General features: G+C 41.0%; 1 protein-coding gene across 3 annotated transcripts in view; it reads right to left on the bottom strand.

The window, feature by feature from the left end:
* The window catches only part of NCKAP1L (NCK associated protein 1 like), a 124,753-nt gene that overhangs the window by 45,983 nt on the left and 58,183 nt on the right, over window positions 1-20,587 (bottom strand). For 2 of the 3 annotated variants that reach the window (XM_058167379.1, XM_058167376.1), the window contains 10 exons: window positions 19,824-19,956; window positions 19,080-19,199; window positions 17,777-17,916; window positions 14,964-15,095; window positions 12,363-12,581; window positions 11,794-11,924; window positions 9,400-9,497; window positions 8,908-9,001; window positions 5,187-5,269; window positions 4,954-5,034 (listed from right to left, as the gene is read on the bottom strand). In XM_058167379.1, coding sequence (XP_058023362.1) covers window positions 4,954-5,034; window positions 5,187-5,269; window positions 8,908-9,001; window positions 9,400-9,497; window positions 11,794-11,924; window positions 12,363-12,581; window positions 14,964-15,095; window positions 17,777-17,916; window positions 19,080-19,199; window positions 19,824-19,956 — 1,231 coding nt within the window. The remainder of the gene's footprint in view (window positions 1-4,953; window positions 5,035-5,186; window positions 5,270-8,907; window positions 9,002-9,399; window positions 9,498-11,793; window positions 11,925-12,362; window positions 12,582-14,963; window positions 15,096-17,776; window positions 17,917-19,079; window positions 19,200-19,823; window positions 19,957-20,587) is intronic. The other variant, XM_058167378.1, reaches the window with a different exon arrangement.

Here is a 20,587-nt window from a genome sequence, read left to right as displayed (position 1 = left end):
CTTCCAAGGTCGGTAAAAGGAAGACCCAGATTGTTGGGGGACAATATGCTGACTCTGTAAACCGCTTAGAGAGGGCTGTAAAAGCACTGTGAGGCAGTATATAAGTCTAAATTCTATTGCTATTGCTATTTCAGGGCTTATAGCATAGTTTTTATTTACATTCCACTACTAAATGGCAGTAATCTGTGCTATCCGTATTCATTAGTCACAATCAATGAAGACTCTGGGGAATTACATAAGGCAGATTCCAAATGTACATATGGTTGAAATTCAACTCTTCAGGCATCAGATTTCTATAACTATAAATATGTTGTCTGTAAAGGGCCATAGATGTGAAGACATTTAGTAGAAGAGCACTGCAACTCTTTATGTTACATAGCTTCTATTGTATAGAATGATATTCCATACTTCCACCTCTCACAATACTAGACAACACAGTATCAACAGTAGAAACCTTCAAATTTCTAGGTTCTATCATATCGCAAGATCTAAAATGGACAGCTAACATCAAAAACATCATCAAAAAAGGACAAGAAAGAATGTTCTTTCTGCGCCAACTCAGAAAGCTCAAACTGCCCAAGGAGCTGCTGGTCCAGTTCTACAGAGGAATTATTGAGTCTGTCATTTGCACCTCTATAACTGTCTGGTTTGGTTCTGCAACCCAACAAGAAAGACACAGACTTCAGAAGATAATTAGAACTGCAGAAAAAATAATTGTTACTGACCTGCCTTCCATTGAGGACCTGTATACTGCACGAATCAAGAAGAGGGCCGTGAAAATATTTACAGATCCCTCACATCCTGGACATAAACTGTTTCAACTCCTACCCTCAAAACGACGCTATAGAGCACTGCACACCAGAACAACTAGACACAAGAACAGTTTTTTCCCGAAGGCCATCACTCTGATAAACAAATAATTCCCTCAACACTGTCAAACTATTTACTAAATCTGCACTACTATTAATCTTCTCATCATTCCCATCACCAATCTCTTTCCATTTATGACAGTATGACTGTAACTTTGTTACTGGTAATCCTTGTGATTTATATTGATATTAATTGTTCCTGATTGCTTATTTGTGCGCTGTGATTATCATTAAGTGTTGTATCATTAAGTGTTAAACTGTACCCTATGACCATCATTTGTGTTGTAAATGTTGTACCTTGATGGAGGTATCTTTTCTTTTATGTACACTGAGAGCATATGCACCAAGACAAATTCCTTGTGTGTCCAATCACACTTGGCCAATAAATTCTATTCTAATTCTAATTCTATTCTACTTTCAGGGTTCTCATCGTTTCCACACTCCCTCCCTCCCTCTCTCTCTCTCTCTCTCTCTCTCTCTCTCTCTCTCTCGGCTCAGTTTCTCTTTCCCGTTTGAATCTCATCTCTGTACTTCTGGTCTTTTTCTGATCCACTCTTTCTACATGTTGGAGGATAGCATCCTAGAGCAGGGGTCTCCAACCTTGGCAACTTTAAGCCTGGAGGACTTCAACTCCCAGAATTCCCCAGCCAGCAAAGCCGGCTGGGGAATACTGGGAGTTGAAGTCTACCAGGCTTAAAGTTGCCAAGGTTGGAGACCCCTGTCCTAGAGGCTCTTAGCTAGAGACAGACTAAAGTAGCTGAGGCCTTCTATTATTTCCAAAATAAAGCTTGTCTATTTTTGCAAGTACTAGCCTCCAGAATACTTTCTTACTAAAATAGTATTCCTAACTTTAACATTTCTCTTGTCACATTTTCTTTTCAATGTGTAAAACTATCTGGTACTCCATACATAGAGCCTTGAGGCTACAAATAGTCCATCCTTTCATCTGTGCCAATTTCCATGATCTCATTGTCACAAAGGTGTTTTTTCAAGAGGCAACTGGAGTTTCTGGTTTTTCTGAAGACATTTCGCTTCTCATCCAAGAAGCTTCTTCAGCTCTGAAAGATGAGAAGCGAAACATCTTTAAAGAAAAAACAGAAAGCTGCTTGGACGAGAAGCAAAACGTCTTCAAAAAAACCCCCAAAAGTCCAGTTGCCTCTTAAAAAAGCACCTTGTGACAACCATGACCTGGATGACTGAGAATCTCCATAGACATGTTCTCACTGAATTCAGGTAGTTCTTGACTTACGACAACAACTGAGCCAGAATTTATGACACTAAGTGAGACATTTGTTAAGTGAATCACTGCAGTTGTTAAATTAGTAACACCATTGTTAAGTGAATCTGGCTTCCCCATTGACTTTCCTCGTCAGAAAGTGATCCCAGGACCCCATACTTATGACTACAACCATCATAAGTGTGCACCAGCCGTCAAGCATCATAATGTAAATCATGTGACCGTGGGAATGCTGCAATGGTCATTAAGTGTGAAAAATGTCTTAAGTCACTTTTTTCAGTTCTGCTGTAACTTCAAACGGTCACTAAAAGAACTGTTGTAAGTTGAGGACTACCTGTACTGTGATGAACACAGTTTGGGGAAGACTGACTTAAAATCCTGAGTCTTCCCAGGGAATTCTGAAAGTCCCAATTCACCTGAAAGCCTGATTGACTTACCGCTTTACAAGCTTCAAAAACTGATTGGATTTATAGACAAAAACTGAGGAAGTGGCAAGCTGAGTAACAAGAAACCAAGGACACAGACATGGAAAAGGCAAAATAAAGATCTAAATTTGCTTCTGTGGCATCTCTAATTAAAACAGATTGAGCTGTGGGCTCTCCAGAGACACTGGTGAACTTCTGCTAAACTCTCCAAGTAATGGAAAAGCACAGTTAGTAGCACAGCAGTTCATGCAGTCCATCTCAGTCAGGAATGAGGATTAAGGGATTAAGCAAGAGATATAATAATGCTTTGATGTAGCTCCTTCTACAGTACAGATTTGGGGCTCAAACAGCACTTGTCAATAAAGTATGAAGACAATGCTCGTGTATGTCCATTGCTCAACAAGTGCATCTGCTCTTCATACAGAAGGTCCAAGATTCAATCCCTGGCATGTCCAGTTAAAACCAATCCGATCTATTTACAGTATGTACTTATCTATTAAACAAATGTATAAGGCTGTCCAACTTACACATGGTTCCTCTGGGTGGCTTACGAATTAAAACTTCACAGTGGAAGAAGCCATAACACATACCCCCCTCCAATATTTACCAAATATGGCTAAAGATCTTGGAGAACTACTGTCCATCAGAGTAAAATGCCAGATTGAAAAACAGTCTGCTTATGTACCACACCTAGCCTGCAACTGCCTAGAAAGATTACAAAAGAAAAATCAAACAGAGCAAATGGAGCTGGTGCAGTGGTGAAGATGCTGACCTAGAAACCAGTGAGTTCTACTTCCATCTTAGACATGAAAGCCAGCTGGATCATTTGGGGCCAGTCCTCTCTCTCAGCCCAACCTCACAGAATAGTTGTGGGGAAGAAGAGGAGGATGAATTATACATGTTTGCCACCTTGAGTCATCTATAAATAGTGGGTTTCAATCTAGTTTGCTACCAGTTTGCTCATGCGCACGCTCGCGCATGTGCAGAAGCATCCAGGCAGGTGGGCGGAGCTTGCCGCCGCCGCTACCGGTTCGCCGGACCCGAGGCGAAACAATAGCAACCCACCACTGCCTATAAAGTAATAAAGGCAGGATGAAAATCTAATAAATCTAATCTAATAGAAAACAGAGACAATTTGCTCAATTGTGCCTGCTATGTGTATGTGTGTGAGATAGAATATGCATCAGCACATCACCTGCCAAGATAGAATGATGCTCCAGAGATGCTAAAAAATGCAATGACACAGCCATAACATCAACTAAGTCTAAACTGAAGAAAGTCACGATGCATTTAAAAGATAGTAGACACTATTACTGAAAAAGGTGCCTCATTAACAGAGCAGCACAGAGAGAAAAAAGGAAAGTGGACAGAGTCGTAGAAAGGTGGGCCTTAAAAGCTAATATAGGAATGTGAGCCAGTGGGCTACACTCTTCCATCTCTTCCACTCTTTGATGCAATGATTGTAAATATGCAGAGAATATAGTTTTGGGACACTGAAATAACAAATTTCCTAAATTTAGCACTTTCAGAGCTGTGCTGAAAGATGCCTTTAAAGGTGTTACAAAGAATGCCAATATCTTTAGCATTAGTTCAATATATACCTTACAAAAGAGCTGGTGAATCTTTTATTTTAGATTAAGTATGGACAGTGTTTGAGGGGTTGGGACTTGTAATTCAGACTTTTAACCTCCCAGAAATACACAGGAAGTGTTCTCAAGAAGTCATAGAAAGAGTAGGCTACCCTATTTTCTGTTCTTGATTCACAATCACTAGGGAAAATAAATCACAGCCCATTTCAGCATTTGGGGGATTTTAAAATTGGGGCTTCCCAGAATGTTACCATGCCTACCCTTAAGACATCCTTTATTTTAAAAAAACTGAAATCGGCTCCCAAAAGGCATTCTGACACAGGGAAGGAGTCAAATTCTGACAGTGAGAATTTGAGGTGCTGGTTGGCGACCCGTGGGCCAATTGCCGCTGTGCTGGCAATTTCGGCTCCCAACCTGTCAAAGACTGTCCCTATCTAATCTATGCTAAGAGATTCACCAGCTCTTTTGTAAGATATGTATTGAATTAATGCTAAAGGTTACTGACATTCTTTGTAACATCCTTTAAAGGCATTTTAAAGGTAAAATTAGCATTTAAACTTAATCGGCAGACTCCATATGGATATGGAATTTCCTTTCAGATTACTGTTTGCGTGAGCATGATGTACACATTCTAGGATGACTGATAAAAGGCACTTGCAAAGTAAATTCTCCCCTACACCTCCACAATTTTCTCTGCATACTGATAAAGCAAGGACCATGGTGCTGGTAGAGTCAGTATTGTTGCCAATAGAGCATTAAGAAAGTACAGAGAATAGACCCACCTGGCTACAGGCTTCATACGACAAGAGAAAGAAAAGCATTGACAATTTTACCTTTATGTCCATCTCAGGATTGACAAACTCTTGCAAATACTGAATGGGTCCCATCATGAAAGGACAATGACTGCTGAACACCTGTCCAGGTTAGAACGCAAGAGGTGAGGCAACAAATAGGATCTACCCTTTTTGCTTACAAGCTGCTATTTAATTGCCTTCCCTCCACCAAAAAACAAAGCAAGGAGCAAGCCGTTGTTTGTAGCTATGTGTATCAGGGTCCCACCACTTACCTTTTGAAGTCCCTCCTGTGCCATTGACCGGAACCACAGAATTTCCCCAATAATTGTCATCCTTTTTAGAATGTTATCTATGCCTGGACAGAAGAGATTGTGATCAGACACAATTTTCCAGGAGCCACAAGGTCTTTAGCTTAGCTTCTCCAAAGCTGCTGTGTTTGATTGTATTTGAAGTATAATGTCCATAATCCCTATCACCCAGCTTATCATAGGACACACTAGTTGGGAACGATGGTCATTCCATAAGTATCTTTAGAAGGCATCTAATGGGACAGACTATCCAACATCAACAGAAGTTGTTGAGTTAGTTCTATGAAAACCAAGACAGTCTAAACCAGAGGTCTCCAACCTAGGCAATTTTAAGCCTGGCAGACTTCAACTCCCAGAATTCTTAGATTCTCCAGGCTTAAAGCTGCCAAGGTTGGAGACCCCTGGTCTAAACAATCTTAGAGAGCAAGCAGAACACAGTTGCAATATCTAAAACCAATGTCTAGAACAACAGGAGCTTTTACAAGGCTACATCTGCTGGTAAGTTTCTAATGATGTCAGATATATTTAGAATCTGAAACCACTTTTGTGGAACTCTGCACGGAAGTTTGGCAATATAATTCTTGTAACTCCAGCCCCCAAACCTGGCCCCATGCCCGAAAGTGACTCCGAGAGTGAGGGGAAAGGGCCTGTAAGGCTTACCTCGGGAGCACTGATGCCTTTGGCCCGGCTCCAGGACCCAGAGCCAGACCAGTCGGAAGACGTAATGAGGCCATCATCCCCTGATTCCTCCCTTCCCCCGGCTATGCCTTCAGACACAGCTGATAATAATTAAAGGGAAGGGTGGGGCAGGAGCCCCACCCCACAGGATATATAAAGAGCTTTGGGATTGCTCGCACTCCACGGGGAGCAAAAGATTAGCTGAACCGTTTCAAAGAGAGCTGAAGTCTTACTCTGCAAGTCATTTGGTTTGAACTTTGGCAAGCAGCTGTGATTTCTCTGCCAGGACTGATAAGAGTCGTAAATCCACTGGCTGAAGGCCAGCTCATTACTCCGAGGTGGGGAAGGAGACAGAACAATAATATTCTATTCTGTTCCATTCCCTCCCCATCCCCCCACCCATCCCATCCAAATCTATTAGTTAGTCTCAGGATATATCCATATAGCAGTCCTAATATGCTGTAATGCATGACAAAACTATGCCATCATAATTTGCTCTGTCCCCACACCCAATTTTCAGTCTGCTTTACTAAACAGTTTGGTAAATTGTGTTATAGAACAGGGGCGTCAAACTCGATTTCATTGAGGGCTGCATCAGGGTTGTGTTTGACCTCTGGGGGCTGGGGTAGCCATGGCCAGCTCACTGTCACTCATGTTGGGGGCGCCTGTGGTGGCTTGAGTGTACTGGCAGCAGCACTGCAGGCCAGTCCTTTGCTGCTTCCAGGGCAGCCCCGCGGGCCTTGAGTTTGACAGCCCTTCTATAGAAGAAAGAAAATCCAGTTTCAAGTCCACATTTAGCTATAAAAACTTCCTAGGTGACTTGAGAGTGGTCAATGGTCATGCTCTCTCAGCTCACATTATGCCACAGAGCTCTTGTGAGAAAAAGTGGTGGCGGAAATGTCATGCTCACTATCCTGAGTTCTTGGGGGAAAACAATTGGCTCATTGCTGGGAGAAAGTGGCAAGAAGATGACAAGTAACAGAGAGAAAGCAGATCTACTTAACTCATATTTTGCATCTGTCTTTACACAAAAGGAAAAAACAATCCAACCTATCAAAAACAGCACCACAAAAAACAGATTAGGAACACAAGTTAAAATAGGGAAGAAAATGGTAAGTGAACACCTGTCTACCCTAAACGAGTTCAAGTCACCAGGACCAGATGGATTACACCCCAAGGTTCTGAAGGAACTGGCAGATGAGATCTCAGAACCAGTGAACTATATCTTTCAAAGATCCTGGAGCACAGGGGAACTGCCAGAGGACTGGAAAAGAGGTGATGTAGTTCCCATCTTCAAAAAAGGGGAAAAAAAACCAGATCCAGGAAACTACAGATCTATCAGCCTGACCTCAATACCAGGGAAGATTCTGGAAAAGATAATCAAGCAACCAATCACGGAACACCTAGAAGCAAATCAAGTAATAACCAAAGGCCAACATGGGTTTGTCAAAAACAGATCATGCCAGACTAATCTTATTGCATTCTTTGACAAAGTGACAAAATTAGTAGACCAGAGGAATGCTGTCGATATAATTTACTTGGACTTCAGTAAAGCATTTGATAAAGTAGACCATAACCTACTACTAGATAAAGTAGAAAAATGTGGGTTAGACAGCACCACCACCAGATGGTTTTGTAACTGGCTGACCAACTGCACTCAACGTGTAGTCCTCAATGGAACTACATCCACATGGAGGGAAGTATGCAGTGGAGTACCCCAAGGCTCTGTTTTAGGCCCAGTACTCTTCAACATCTTCATCAATGACTTGGAAGAGGTAATAGATGGGGAACTCATCAAATTTGCAGATGACACCAAGCTGGCAGGAATAGCCAACACTCCAGAAGATAGGCTCAAGATACAGAAGGATCTTGACAGACTTGAACATTGGGCACTATCTAACAAAATGAAATTCAACAGTGAAAAAAGTAAGGTTCTACATTTAGGCAAAAAACAAAACAAAATACACAGGTACCATATATGTGGTACCCTGCTCAATAGTAGTACCTGTGAGAGGGATCTTGGAGTCCTAGTGGACAACCATTTAGATATGAGCCAGCAGTGTGCAGCAGCTGCTAAAAAAGCCAACACAGTTCTGGGCTGCATAAACAGAGGGATAGAATCAAGATCATGTGAAGTGTTAGTGCCACTTTATAATGCCTTGGTAAGGCCACACTTGGAATACTGCATTCAGTTTTGGTCACCGCGATGTAAAAAAGATGTTGAGACTGTAGAAAGAGTGCAGAGAAGAGCAACAAAGATGATTAGGGGACTAGAGGCTAAAACATATGAAGAATGGTTGCAGGAACTGGGTATGTCTAGTTTAATAAAAAGAAGGACTAGGGGAGACATGATAGCAGTGTTCCAATATTTCAGGGGTTGCCACAAAGAAGAAGGAGTCAAACTATTCTCCAAAGCACCTGAGGGTAGAACAAGAAGCAATGGGTGGAAACTGTTCAAGGAAAGAAGCAACTTAGAATTAAGGAGAAATTGTCCTGACAGAACAATTAATAAGTGGAACGACTTGCCTGCAGAAGTTGTGAATGCTCCAACACTGGAAATTTTAAAGAAAATGTTGGATAACCATCTGTCTGAGATGGTGTAGGGTTTCCTGCCTGGGCAGGGGGTTGGACTAGAAGGCATCCAAGGTCCCTTCCAACTCTGTTGTTGTTGTTGTTGTTGTTGTTGTTGTTGTTATTATTATTGTTGTTATTATTATTATTATTATGTGAGTCAAACCTAATGAATTTATTATCTCTAAAATATTGGGATTAACAAACCAGTGAGAAATGAGGCATAGTACCATCCATTCTAAGATTTGGTCCAAAAACGTACATTTAAAAGTCAGTAATAAAGCCCAGAGTCAAAACAGATTTGACGTCTTTAGTTGTGGTTTCTCTCTGTTTTCTTTTAAAAACCAAAAACCAGATAAATCCTGAATTCTCTTATTAGTCTCACCAATGACTGCAGAATACTTGAGGCAGAGAAGAATAAGTACAGAAACATTACCTGTTAGGCGGGGCATTAGCGTTGCCATCTGCTCTGGATGGCAGTAGTTGGATCTGATCTGAACCAAAATATCCATATTCTCAGTCACAAGTTTCTGGAAAGAATGAAACCTGGTGATATTGTATGACGACTCTGGAGATGGTACAAAATTTATCTTGAGCAGCCTGCTTTTCAGTTTGCTTTGAGAAGTAGCCATATGCCAATCTTCAAATCTCTCCCGGAGAAACTTAGCAGAATTTCTAGAACCAGACCTTCTGCTCAGTGCCTTTTCTTCTAATCCGAAAGGCAGGTTTCATGCACTGCAGTAAGGCACTGTTGACTAACTAGACCAGTCAGCTCACCTAATATACTGTACTACACCATGAGGAATGGCAGGAGACTCACAAAAAACTCTGCTCAAACCAAATAAATTATATTATGGCTTCATGAGCCCAGAATAAGTAAGAAAATAGCTGATTCCAATCTGTTCCCCCTCTCAACTGAGCTTTATACCTTTAGCTCCACCATCTGTGAGGTGACATGCCACATGAGGTTATCGCTTAGGAACTTCAATCCATAAGGACCAAGGAGTTCAGCCAATGCTCTCATTTCTGCAAGGAAACCAAAAGGAATTCATTTTTATTGACATCAGATATTGGTTCATCCTCTTCTGATTATAGAAATTGCAACAGAGATTTCAGCCTTCTCATTTAACCTATTGGTGGACTTTAAAAAAAAAAAAGCAATAGTGAAGACTACATGGCTGGCATTGATGAATACAACTCACTCAAGAGACTAAGACCAGAATTTTCAATATGCTTGTCCGGGATGGAGTTACTGAAATAATTATCTTAAATTTAGTGGATGCTTGTCATACATTTATATTTACTTTTGTTGTTGAAGATACTGTTGATTTTCAACATTTTGCTGTCAGAAATTAGTGGCATAGTCTTGGAAAGTTCAGATATATTCAGAAAAAGGCCAGGAAGGATATAGAGGGCCCATGGGCCGACGTTTATCCACTTTGACTTTAGTAGGCAGAGTTTTATCTCCATTTGGTATGATGTCACAAGTTCATCCCTGTCTTCTAACTGTTGGTTGAGAAACAGCCAAGAGCCGTTTCCCTGCTGGACATCTGTAGAGCTATACAATTTGGGATGAACACCCTTTGAATGGATTTCCTGAGGAAAACTTGCAGACTACAAGAACCAGAAGCACTACTCAGGTGACCCTGAGGACACAGATAAACTTTAAAGTTTAAACATTAAAGTGCTTCAATGACCCTCTAAAAGGATGCAAATGTCCAGCTGTCTGCAAGGAATATAAATCCTTCCATTCCCCACTATCCTGTCAGAGCTGAAGAATCTTCTTGGATGAGAAGTGAAACATCTTCAAAGAAAAAACCAGGAAAGTCTATTTGCCTATTGTCGTGTCCCACTCCTCCGCTGACGGCCGGGTCAGGGAAATCCGAATCAGGCTTGCCTCTGCAGGCCTCAGAGCAGGCAGGAGACCAGAAAGTGACTTCAGCAAGATAAGTTCGACTTTGCCTGACTCAGAGACTGCCAGAAAGCAGATCCTTTATATAGGCCATGGGGTGTGGCTCCATGACTCAGTACTCATTAAGGCCTGCCCCTCCCTTCCTTCTGTTGCCTCCGCCTATCCAGTCTTCTGATGCGAGGGTCACTCCAATCAGCAGCTGTTGGAAATAAACTTTCCTCAGGCTCACATGCTGTGGAGGGGGAGGGGTCTAGCTGCTCCATTTGCCTGGGCATGGAGCCAGGGCTGGGGCCGGGGGGTGCTCCCTCCTCTGCAGCCTGCTTGGGCATGGAGCCAGGGCTGGGACCGGGAGGTGCCCCCTCCTCTTCAGCTTGTCTGGGCATGGAGCCAGGACTGGGGCCGGGAGGCATACATTCCTCCGTGTTCGGGAGCAGATAAGAAGGCCCCGGCTGCTGTGAGAGCAGGCAAGACACAACACCTATTGAAAAAGCACCTTTGGGACATTTCCCTGTTACTATCTGCCACTGCTGAGGCCAGAGAGAGAGAGAGAACTGCAAAACTTCCATTGTTCTAAGATCCAAACTCTACGACATACTGAACATTCTAACTAGGAAGTTTATGTGCAAAGCATGTGTTTCTGTCTTGTTTTAAGTTGTGTCTTTAAGATCTTACATTTAAGATCTTAAATGTAGATCTTATTTTTTTAAAAATAAATAAATAAATATTTGTATTATCGCTATGAGACTGTACAGTATGTTTGAAATGGCTGGCTGGATGTTAAGGTTCCCTGTGTTGATGCTGTCTTGGTTCTGAATACTTTAGTACTAAACTCAATTGCTGGTCCATGTAGTTTGCTTATGAACAATATGGAAGTGGCTCCTCCTCCTCCTCCTCCATCATTACTGAAGATTCCTCCATTATTCTCTGCTTCATAAGATTTGCTACATCTTCAGATTTAAACTTCAGCTGCAATTCACATGCTCAAAATGTGCCTGAGCCAAGCTAGGCTTGGTGGGAATGCTAGAGCTTCAAATGGGCATTACAATTCAAACCTATCAGCTCATTTACTAATACTAGGGATTAAATTAAAATAAGGTAACCCATTGTAACCCAATTCTGAATGGTTCTATCTAGGCCAGAGGTGGGTTTCAGCAGGTTCTGGCCAGTTCTGGAGAACCGGTAGTGGAAATTTTGAGTAGTTCAGAGAACTGTTAGTAAAAATTCTGACTGGCCTGCCCCCATCTATTCTCTGCCTCCCAAATCCCAGCTGATCAGGAGGGAATGGAGATTTTACAGCATCCTTCCCATGCCATGCCCACCAAGCCATGCCATGCCCACCAAGCCACACCCACAGAACCAGTAGTAAAAAAATTTGAAACCCACCACTGGTCTAGGCATTTTGACACCTACCTAGGACATCAGAAAATTCTTCAGCACTGAAGATCTGTTCCCCTTCTTTGGGAACACTGACAAAGGCTTGCATTAAAGGCGAAAGGACAATGGATCCCATGCTTGCCTGGCGTAGAAGTGACTCCAGATACCTGGGAAGAAATGCCAAGAAAATCTATTCTATCTAAGAACAACTAAGTACAACTTTCTTAAACGTGTTGCAGGGCAGCTATGTGGAAAGAGGAAATGACAGAGCCAGGAAACCTTACTAGCAAGAAAGTTTTCCTAAGAAGGCTTTGCCTCACAACCATAATATCCTTTCTATAAGACAGTACTAATGGAAAGAAGGAACAGCTCATCCATACCTGAAAATAGTGTCTTATTTTCCACATAGACAATCCTCAATGTAGTATCTAGTCTCGAGAAGAATCTTTTAATGAATATCTCAGATATTTCAGGGCTGACTTTTGGAATTTCAAGGAGATAGTAAAACTGACCGTAGTGACCTTGGGACAAATTATGCCCAGACTCCTACAGTTGTACAGCAATATTTTCTCCCCACACGTTACCATTATGCCCCGACCACATACCAGTTGGTATAGAGTGTGGTGATGGTCTGCTCTCCGCTTGCATCCAGCGGCTGGGTGTGCTGCAGGAGCACCCCACGGAGGAGGCGCGAAGTATCCACTCCTACACGATGCATCAGGGACACCAGGAAAGTAGCATAGGCCTGCACGCCTGCTAATACTTCTGTGGGACGCGCTATCTCTGGAGAACTTGGGTTCGGTTTTACCAGTCGTGCCAAAGACCTATGGGCAAGGCCAGGAAAAAAAGGACAAACAGCAAAAAAAACACACGTACATGTATCAGTTTGCAACCCTCAAGTCACTAATCTGCAGTACAATATTTTTTATTTTATCTATTTATGTTTTATTTTATTTATTTATTTTTTATTTATTTATTTTTTATTTTATTTTATTTATTTTTTATTTTATTTTATTTATAAAATTTATTGGCCACCCATCTTACTGTAGAGTAACTCTGGGCGGCTTACAGATACATAAAATCCAAAACATAAAAGTTAAAAATAAACATTAAAACCAAAAACACACGGGAGAGTGTGGGGACGGAGTGAGGGGGAGGGAGGTGGGATCTATTATTACTCAATCAAACATCTCCATTGCGCTGATCCCTCACTGGAGTCCCAAGCCAACTGGCACAGCTACCTCTTTTTAGGCCCTTATCTTCTGTTAGGTAGCTTAGAATACCTCAGCAAAGAGCAAAGAAATGGGCCCAAGGAACACAAGCCAGGCCTGATAGTACATTTGTACTAGATTAGACATTTGCTTATGGAGAGAGGGGTAGGGTAACAGCAAGAAAAAAATATCAGCAGTTTTAAATGTTAGCTACCAAAAGAGACTTAAATAATCTGGCTGAACAAGCCATATGTAAGGAATAATAATAAGGTATGGATGCTGTGGCTTATGGGGCCCTGGTTTGTCTCCATTGCATTACCGACTGCCCTGCACAAGTTAGCTTAGCTCCTCTTCACGATGATCAGATATTTAGTGCATTTTCATGATCTAGCAAGTTCAGTTCCGGGACTGAAACACTTGCAGGTCATTTTTATTAACTGGGTTCACATAAGCTTCAAAGTGGCATTTTATTGTTGTCTGTTGTGTCTACCAATACTCTTTAATTCAAACTGAAGGGGCTCACCTCAAAGCAAGACAAAATGAAAGCATAATAATACAATATGCTGTTATTTGTAGTATCTAAAACAAAAGCAATTCAAAATAATTATCTAAATAAAAAAGCTTGGTGTCAAAACAAAACAACTGTTTCCCACTATATATTTCTGGTTAAGAATAGAGTGATCTAACAGATGGTAAAGCAGATGCAGCTCTACTCTTTAAAGAGCTACAGGAGGAGGCAAAAGCCAGTCTGAAGTTCCAGGCAGAAACATCATCTGGATTAGATGATATAGCACAGGGGTGTCAAACTCAAGACCCAAGGACTGGATCTGGCTCGCGGGTGCTTAGATCTGGCCCGCAGGGCCTCTGCCAGCAAAAACGAAGCTCACGAGGCCTGCGCGTGGCCCTCCCGAGCTCTGTTTTTGCTGGTAGAGGGTTACAGGGGGCTGTTGCAGCCGAAAATGGAGCTTGGCAATCCATTTACGCTGCCAGAGCACTCAGGCCACCACAGGCACCCCCACATGAGTGACATCGAGCTGGCCATGATCACCCTGGCCACGGCACCCCAGCCCCCTGAGGTCAAGCACAGCCCCGATGCAGCCCTCAATGCAATCGAGTTTGACACCCCTGGTATAGCAAAAGCTCTCTTCTCTGGGTTGATGGTCAAAACCAGCTGCCAGCCTCTGCTGGAAAACCATTAAGGAATTTATCAGTGCAGGACCAAAAAGAGAAGGTCTAGCATTGTTCCACAAACTAAAATAAGCTTTGTTAAACAGGTAGTTTAAAAAAGTTTTCTAAGAAGGCAATATTGTATACAGTAGTTAAAGAAGCGCACAACATTCTAAGCCACTGATTTAACCATTGATTTAAACCATAATTAACTAGGTTCAGGACCTTTTAGCAAGCAGTGAGAACACCTGACCCATATATGGCGGGCTCCCTACTAAACAACGCACTAGTATCTAAATGATTGCATGAACAGTATTTTACACTGTATTCAGTTAAGGTATCATCTGAAGAATTCAGTATCAGGTCTCTCTACATGCTCCAGTACACTTGACTGCTGACAAAAGAAATATTGTAAAACATTTACCTTGTTTTCATTGTTAATTTGCCCTAGGTCTCTCACAGAATCTTTAAAAGGATTTGAAACAAACACACCACATTAGGGCTTAACACAACGTGCAAACCAATGGATTTTTGCAATCCAGATCTGGGCACCCTAACAAATCCAGCCATTCAATTCATAGGCATGGCAAGAATTAAATGCATAGGAGAGTTAGTAAGATTGAAGGGAGGCAGATCATGTCCAATTCACTGAATTGAGAGAAATACAGGAATGGGATTACACACACAAACATACACACACACACACACATCTTTTCCATTCTTCAAAAATAACATGCCAAAGGTATAGCTGACACCTCCACTATGGTGGCTCATTTCTAGAACAATCACCCTGCCCACGTGGCAACAATATCCCACTACTTCCTGTACCTGCTGAGCCGGATCTCCAACTGGCTACTGAGATACTCCACTGGAGTTACTATATGCTCAAAGACAACAATGCTGTCTGCTTGGTTTATGCTCCAGCAAAGCTCAGACAGGGTCAGGTACAACTTATCTAGACTGGGAAAAGAAAAAAAGATACAGAATGGATCAGAGTTTTTATAATATAGAAGGCATTTCCCAAAACATTCCTGGCAAGAAACAGGGAAGGGCAGAGAAAAGAAAGTAATGATCTGGGGAAAGTTTGGGTTAACTCAACTCTAGAAAACACCACTTTGAGTCCAATACACTTTGGGAATATTAGTTACGATCTTTATTTCTTCTTCCACTGCCTGCTGCTCCTAGATGCTTTCACAAGATATTTTATGTATTTTTAATCATACTATGTATCCTGGGTAGCTGGCACATATAAACAGAATATCTGTGCACAGTTTCAGGTTCAAAGAGAGAGAGAAAATGCTTCAGAACCTCTGCAGGCACACCTGTAGCACATCAGCAATTCATAAACTGCAAATGCGTCTTGCATTGGATTGGGACTGTGCTACCTGCAGCTGCAGAGGACAGCTATGTGATCCACACAAAGGTGCCGCTGTTTTAAGCAGTTGTCAAAAAGTGCCACACAAGCAATTGTTATATTTTTTTTCTCTCTGATAATTTTGCTACTTTTTTATATTTTAGGAAGAAAAGTTTCCTTTCCCTTGTGATGATTGAGTGATTACATGCCACCAAGTCAGGTCTTGCAACATACACCCATTAGCCAATGTAACTGAGTTTATCCAATTTGCCGCTGGTCATCCTCTTACCTCCCTTCCGTTCTACTTTTCCTAACTATAGGCCCTTTTCCAGAGAGCTAGGTCTGTCATAAGGTATCTGAAGTAGGATCATTCAAACTCTGAGTTGATCTGTTTAATGATCCATCATGTGGTTTTCTTGGTTGTCCATGCTACTCTCAGGAGACTTCTTCTCCAATGGCAAAGTTCCAAAGTGGCTGATATTCTTTCCATCCTGCTTCTTCAAAATCCAGCTTTCACATCTATAGAGTGTCACCGAGTTACATGACTTGCACTATTCTGATCTTTCGAGGTATGTAGACCTCTTGCATCTGACTATCTTTTCCAAGAATGAATATCTTTTCCAAGATCTTCATGGCTCCCCTACCAAGTACTAATCCGTGATGTATTTCTTGACTGCTTGTTCCCTTAGGATGGTTGAGCCTAAAAGGCTGAAGCTATCTACCACTTCGATGTCTTCATTATCAGTTCTATGGCTGGTATCCTACTGTTGTCCTTAGTTTGGTGGTATTTATCTTTAATTTCTGGCCCATGTTTTTCACTGTGCATCTAGATTTTTACTACTTTTCTATTATTTTTATTACTTGAACTTGCAGTTCCTTTGTATTTTAAGCTATCAGGGCAGTGCCATCAGCAAAATGCAAGTTATTGATCTTCCTCCAATTTTAAAACGCACTACTCTTTTTCCAGTCCAGCTTCCTTTAATAAATATTCAGGATGAATAAATAAGGGAAGAATATACAGCCTTGCCTCACAGCTTTCTCAACGTAGAGCCAATCTGTTTTGCCAAGTTTTGTCTGTACTATGGCTTCCTGATCTTTATATAGGTTTCATAGGAGAAATGTGGGCTTCCCATTCTTCTAAGTACATTGCACAGCTTGACACGATCAACACAATCAAAAGCTTTTGATAGTCAGTGAAGCAGATGCTGACTTTTTAAATATATATTCTTTGGCTTACTTAATTATCCGACGTGTGTTGGCAATAACATTCTTATTGCTCAGCCTTTTCTAAAGCCAGTTTGAACATCTGGCATGTAGAGCGCTAATCTGCTCTGGAAGATCCTAAGCGTTATTTTTGCTAGCATGTGAAATTAAAAACAAGGTGCTACAGTCTGCTCTGTAAAATCTCTTTCTCTCTTTTTTTTTTGGGGGGGGCATAGGGTTAGGGTACCAATATCGATTGATCTCTTCCAATCTGATCGGCATTGTGTCATTGTTCAGATTTGCTGGCACAACTTGGTTACAACTTAGACTAACACTTTTTCTGTTGCCTGCCTTATTTCTTTAGCTATTCCGTTAATTCTTTTAGCCTTCTGACTTGATAAATAACTGGAATGCTGATCTACCTTCATCTTACAGTATTAGGAGTTCTTGTAAATAGGAAATATCTTTTATGTATCTTGGATGTTGACATCTCTACTGTACACACCTTTCCATCTGTGTTGCTTTTTGTATTCCTTGTGCTCTTTTGTACGAATGAAGCTGAAGTCCTCAGAGCCTGATTCAGGGCTTTTTGCATCCCCAATTATAGTTCCATTTCATTAGGAAAGCCATATCCAATCTCTTCTATACATTATAAAATGTCTCGTATCCCACCCTTCAAAGCATAAAAATATACAGCCCCCCTCCCTTCCCATGAAGAAGTACGGTATATCTCCTTCATCATACCTATTTTGATTCTGATTATACATACTTACAAACAAAGTAATAGACCAAGAGAACAAACTTAGTTCTGAATTAGCACATGCGATCTTCTTGAAAACATTAGACCATCTTCAGAATTTTCATCATCATGAAAAACCTTTCAGGATATATTCAGGATTATATTAGCTATATTTATTATGATAATATTAATTCAGGGTTATATATTAGGATATATTCAGGATTAAATTAACATCTCAGGGTATCTACCGGTATATGCTCTCTTATAACAAAACCATTGGATTCAAAGTTATCTAATAGGTAATCAGTTTAAGAAATATAAACAATTTGACTGTTACAATCTTACTTTGTGACCAGACTGCGGTCTTTCCGAATACTCTCTGCTCCAGGTTTATCTCTTTCTGGCTCTAACTTTTTGGAAGTTTTTTTTTGAACCCTCTTGGTTCGGGCCTTGCTGATGGTGGGTGCACAGTGCTTGGGTAAGAGCTGGGAGATAAGACAAAGATAAAGGGTTAGGGCCTATGGAATGATTGTGGTGTGCTGTGGTGGTCTGGGAAATCACCTTCAAGAAGAAGCTTTTCTCCTACCAGCGTGGAAAACCAATTAATAAAATCAAGGCAACCATGGCTATCAGTCGACTATGTCAGGGGTCTCCAACCTTGGTCCCTTTAAGACTTGTGGACTTCAACTCCCAGAGTCCCTCAGCTGAGGAGCTCTGTGAGTTGAAGTCCACAAGTCTTAAAAGAGCCAAGTTTGCAGACCCCTGGACTATGTGAAGCTTTGGTAATCCGCTATGTGTTAATCATTTGCTTTGTCCCATCAACCATCCCCCCCCCCAAATGCTTTGGTGTAACCAGCCACATGGTGAATCAATCTTCAGGTAAATCCAGGCAGACATCTAAGGCTTAGTTGGACCAACTGGAGAACCCAAGTGCTTTTGTCAGTCAAATGTGTGAGGGGTTCTTGGTGCTCTCCAAGCTTGGTTGTTCTCTTGCAGACATTTTATTACCCAAACTAGGTAATATCACTGATGATTACTAATACTGATGATGTTACCTACTTCAGGGGTCTCCAACCTTGGCAACTTTAAGACTTGTGGACTTCAACTCCCAGAATTCTTCAGCCAGCAAAGCTGGCTGAGGAATTCTGGGAGTTGAAGTCCACAAGTCTTAAAGTTGCCAAGGTTGGAGACCCCTGACCTAGTTTGTCCACAAGAAAACCACCAAGCTCAGAGGGCACCAAGAACCCCTCATTTCAACCCTGAGCTACAACTATTTTTCTTTATTGGAGTGTGTCCAACCCATTCCCCAAGCTGCCTTCTTTTTGTTTTATACTAAGAATCTAGCCCATGCCCTTCATAGCCCCATTCATTTGCCTAGCCAGACCATTCATAATTTCTATTCCTCAGTTCTACCAGAAAGTGACCAGAGAAGTATACATGATGTCTAGTGAGTTACAAAAAACATCTGTTTTAATCTTATTTTTAAAGGACCAGAATTTATATAATCTATAGTATTATTCCAAAATTCCATCTTTCTCAGCTCAATCTTTTTTCATCTTGCAGATTATTATGCCTTCTTGGAGTCCTTGTATATGGTTTACCTCTGGCGTCTGATCCTCAACATCCCATACGGAGCTGGGTTACTCACTTGCTCGCTCAGATTACAGTGTTCAGCACAAGTATCCAGGATGCAGATCGAAGTCTGCTTTGCAATCTCTTCCAAGAAGTTGTTGCATAAGGCCAGGGCACAGGTCTGCAGATGCGGATACTGGAATAGGAAGCAAAAATCACCTTAGTTCACTACATGGCTTTGTGTATTACGATTGTGTTCAACTCTTTGGGTAAGTGAAAATAGCATTTGTTCATTAAAAAATACGTTTCATTATCCTCAATAGGGCTTGATTCCTAGTATATATGATAAGGTTCATATCTTAAATTATGTGCTCATCTCCAAAAATTAAAAAGTATGTATTTATCAAGCCCTTCATATCTTGCCTATTTATAAGAATTTAATGCTTAATGTAATAAAATACAGGACCAACAACAACAACTATCAGTTAAAACCACGGTTAACCACCACTGCTATCTTACTTCTCCATACTACATATTCTTCAAAAGATTTCCATTTGCATAGCTTCTTAACTCACATATATAGTTAAGATAAAATATCTTGAACTTTCTGGTTTGCATATGCATTGTGGACAGGATTGAAAACTTTTTTTCTAGTTATGAAACTGAATATACAATATGTACAGAACATTACTTTTTAAAACCTGACAGGCCGATAGAAATTATAAGAAATGGCAGAAAAAGCAAGCTTATGTAGGCTGGTAAGAACCTCTCAATCCAGTTGTTTGTCTTTCTTTTTCTCATGAGTCAAAAATGTACACACCTCCTCAGGGCACATTGGATGGATCGTATTACTGAAATCAGCACACAGAAGTGGGAAGATAATGACATAACGCAACATGGATGGTTCCTCTAAGGAGGAGGCAAATAACTTCTCCAAATGGCGCACGTGGAAACTGTCAAAGAGATAGAAACTGAAGAAGCTCAAACAAATGGAAGCAAGCAACCTCTAGGCACATGTTTTTTTTTCATTCATCCTTCTAATGAATAGTATGATGAATACTGTATACAATTACTAAAAAAGATAATGCTCCCAATGATATGGCCTCCAGAAAGCACTCTTTTTTATATTTTTATTTAATAGGTCTTTTTTTAAAGAGTAATTTGAATAAAATGCCCATCAAGGCAATTAGCAACAGATGGTACTTTCCTGACTTTTTATTTAAAAAATGTTTATCCACTTCTCTCCCGCAAAGCATTCATGTAGTTTGGCATAAAAACAAAAATATATTAACAAGTTACGAATAACACCTAAAACAAAACACACAACCCTATCCCTACTTAACTGTTAAAGAATTGAAGAGTGTCAAAGGCTTAAAAATGAATCGGGTATGGAGATCACTCCTGAAGAAAAGGAGCTGCATAGATGGACTGCTGCTACAAACAACATCCTCTCATTGGTAGCTTTGCTAATGATTCCTCGGATTACAAACATAATCAAACTCAGAGGTTGTCCAGCAAAATTATAAACCCTTTGTCATGCCTGGAAGCCATAGTACCTTTGTGCCTTCAGGACCCAGGCCTGCC

The sequence above is a fragment of the Ahaetulla prasina genome, chromosome 2 (genome assembly GCF_028640845.1).
Source record: "Ahaetulla prasina isolate Xishuangbanna chromosome 2, ASM2864084v1, whole genome shotgun sequence".
Classification (NCBI taxonomy): Eukaryota; Metazoa; Chordata; class Lepidosauria; order Squamata; family Colubridae; genus Ahaetulla; species Ahaetulla prasina.
The sequence above is the reverse complement of the archived record's forward strand: the minus strand, read 5'-3'. Positions and strand labels throughout refer to the sequence as shown.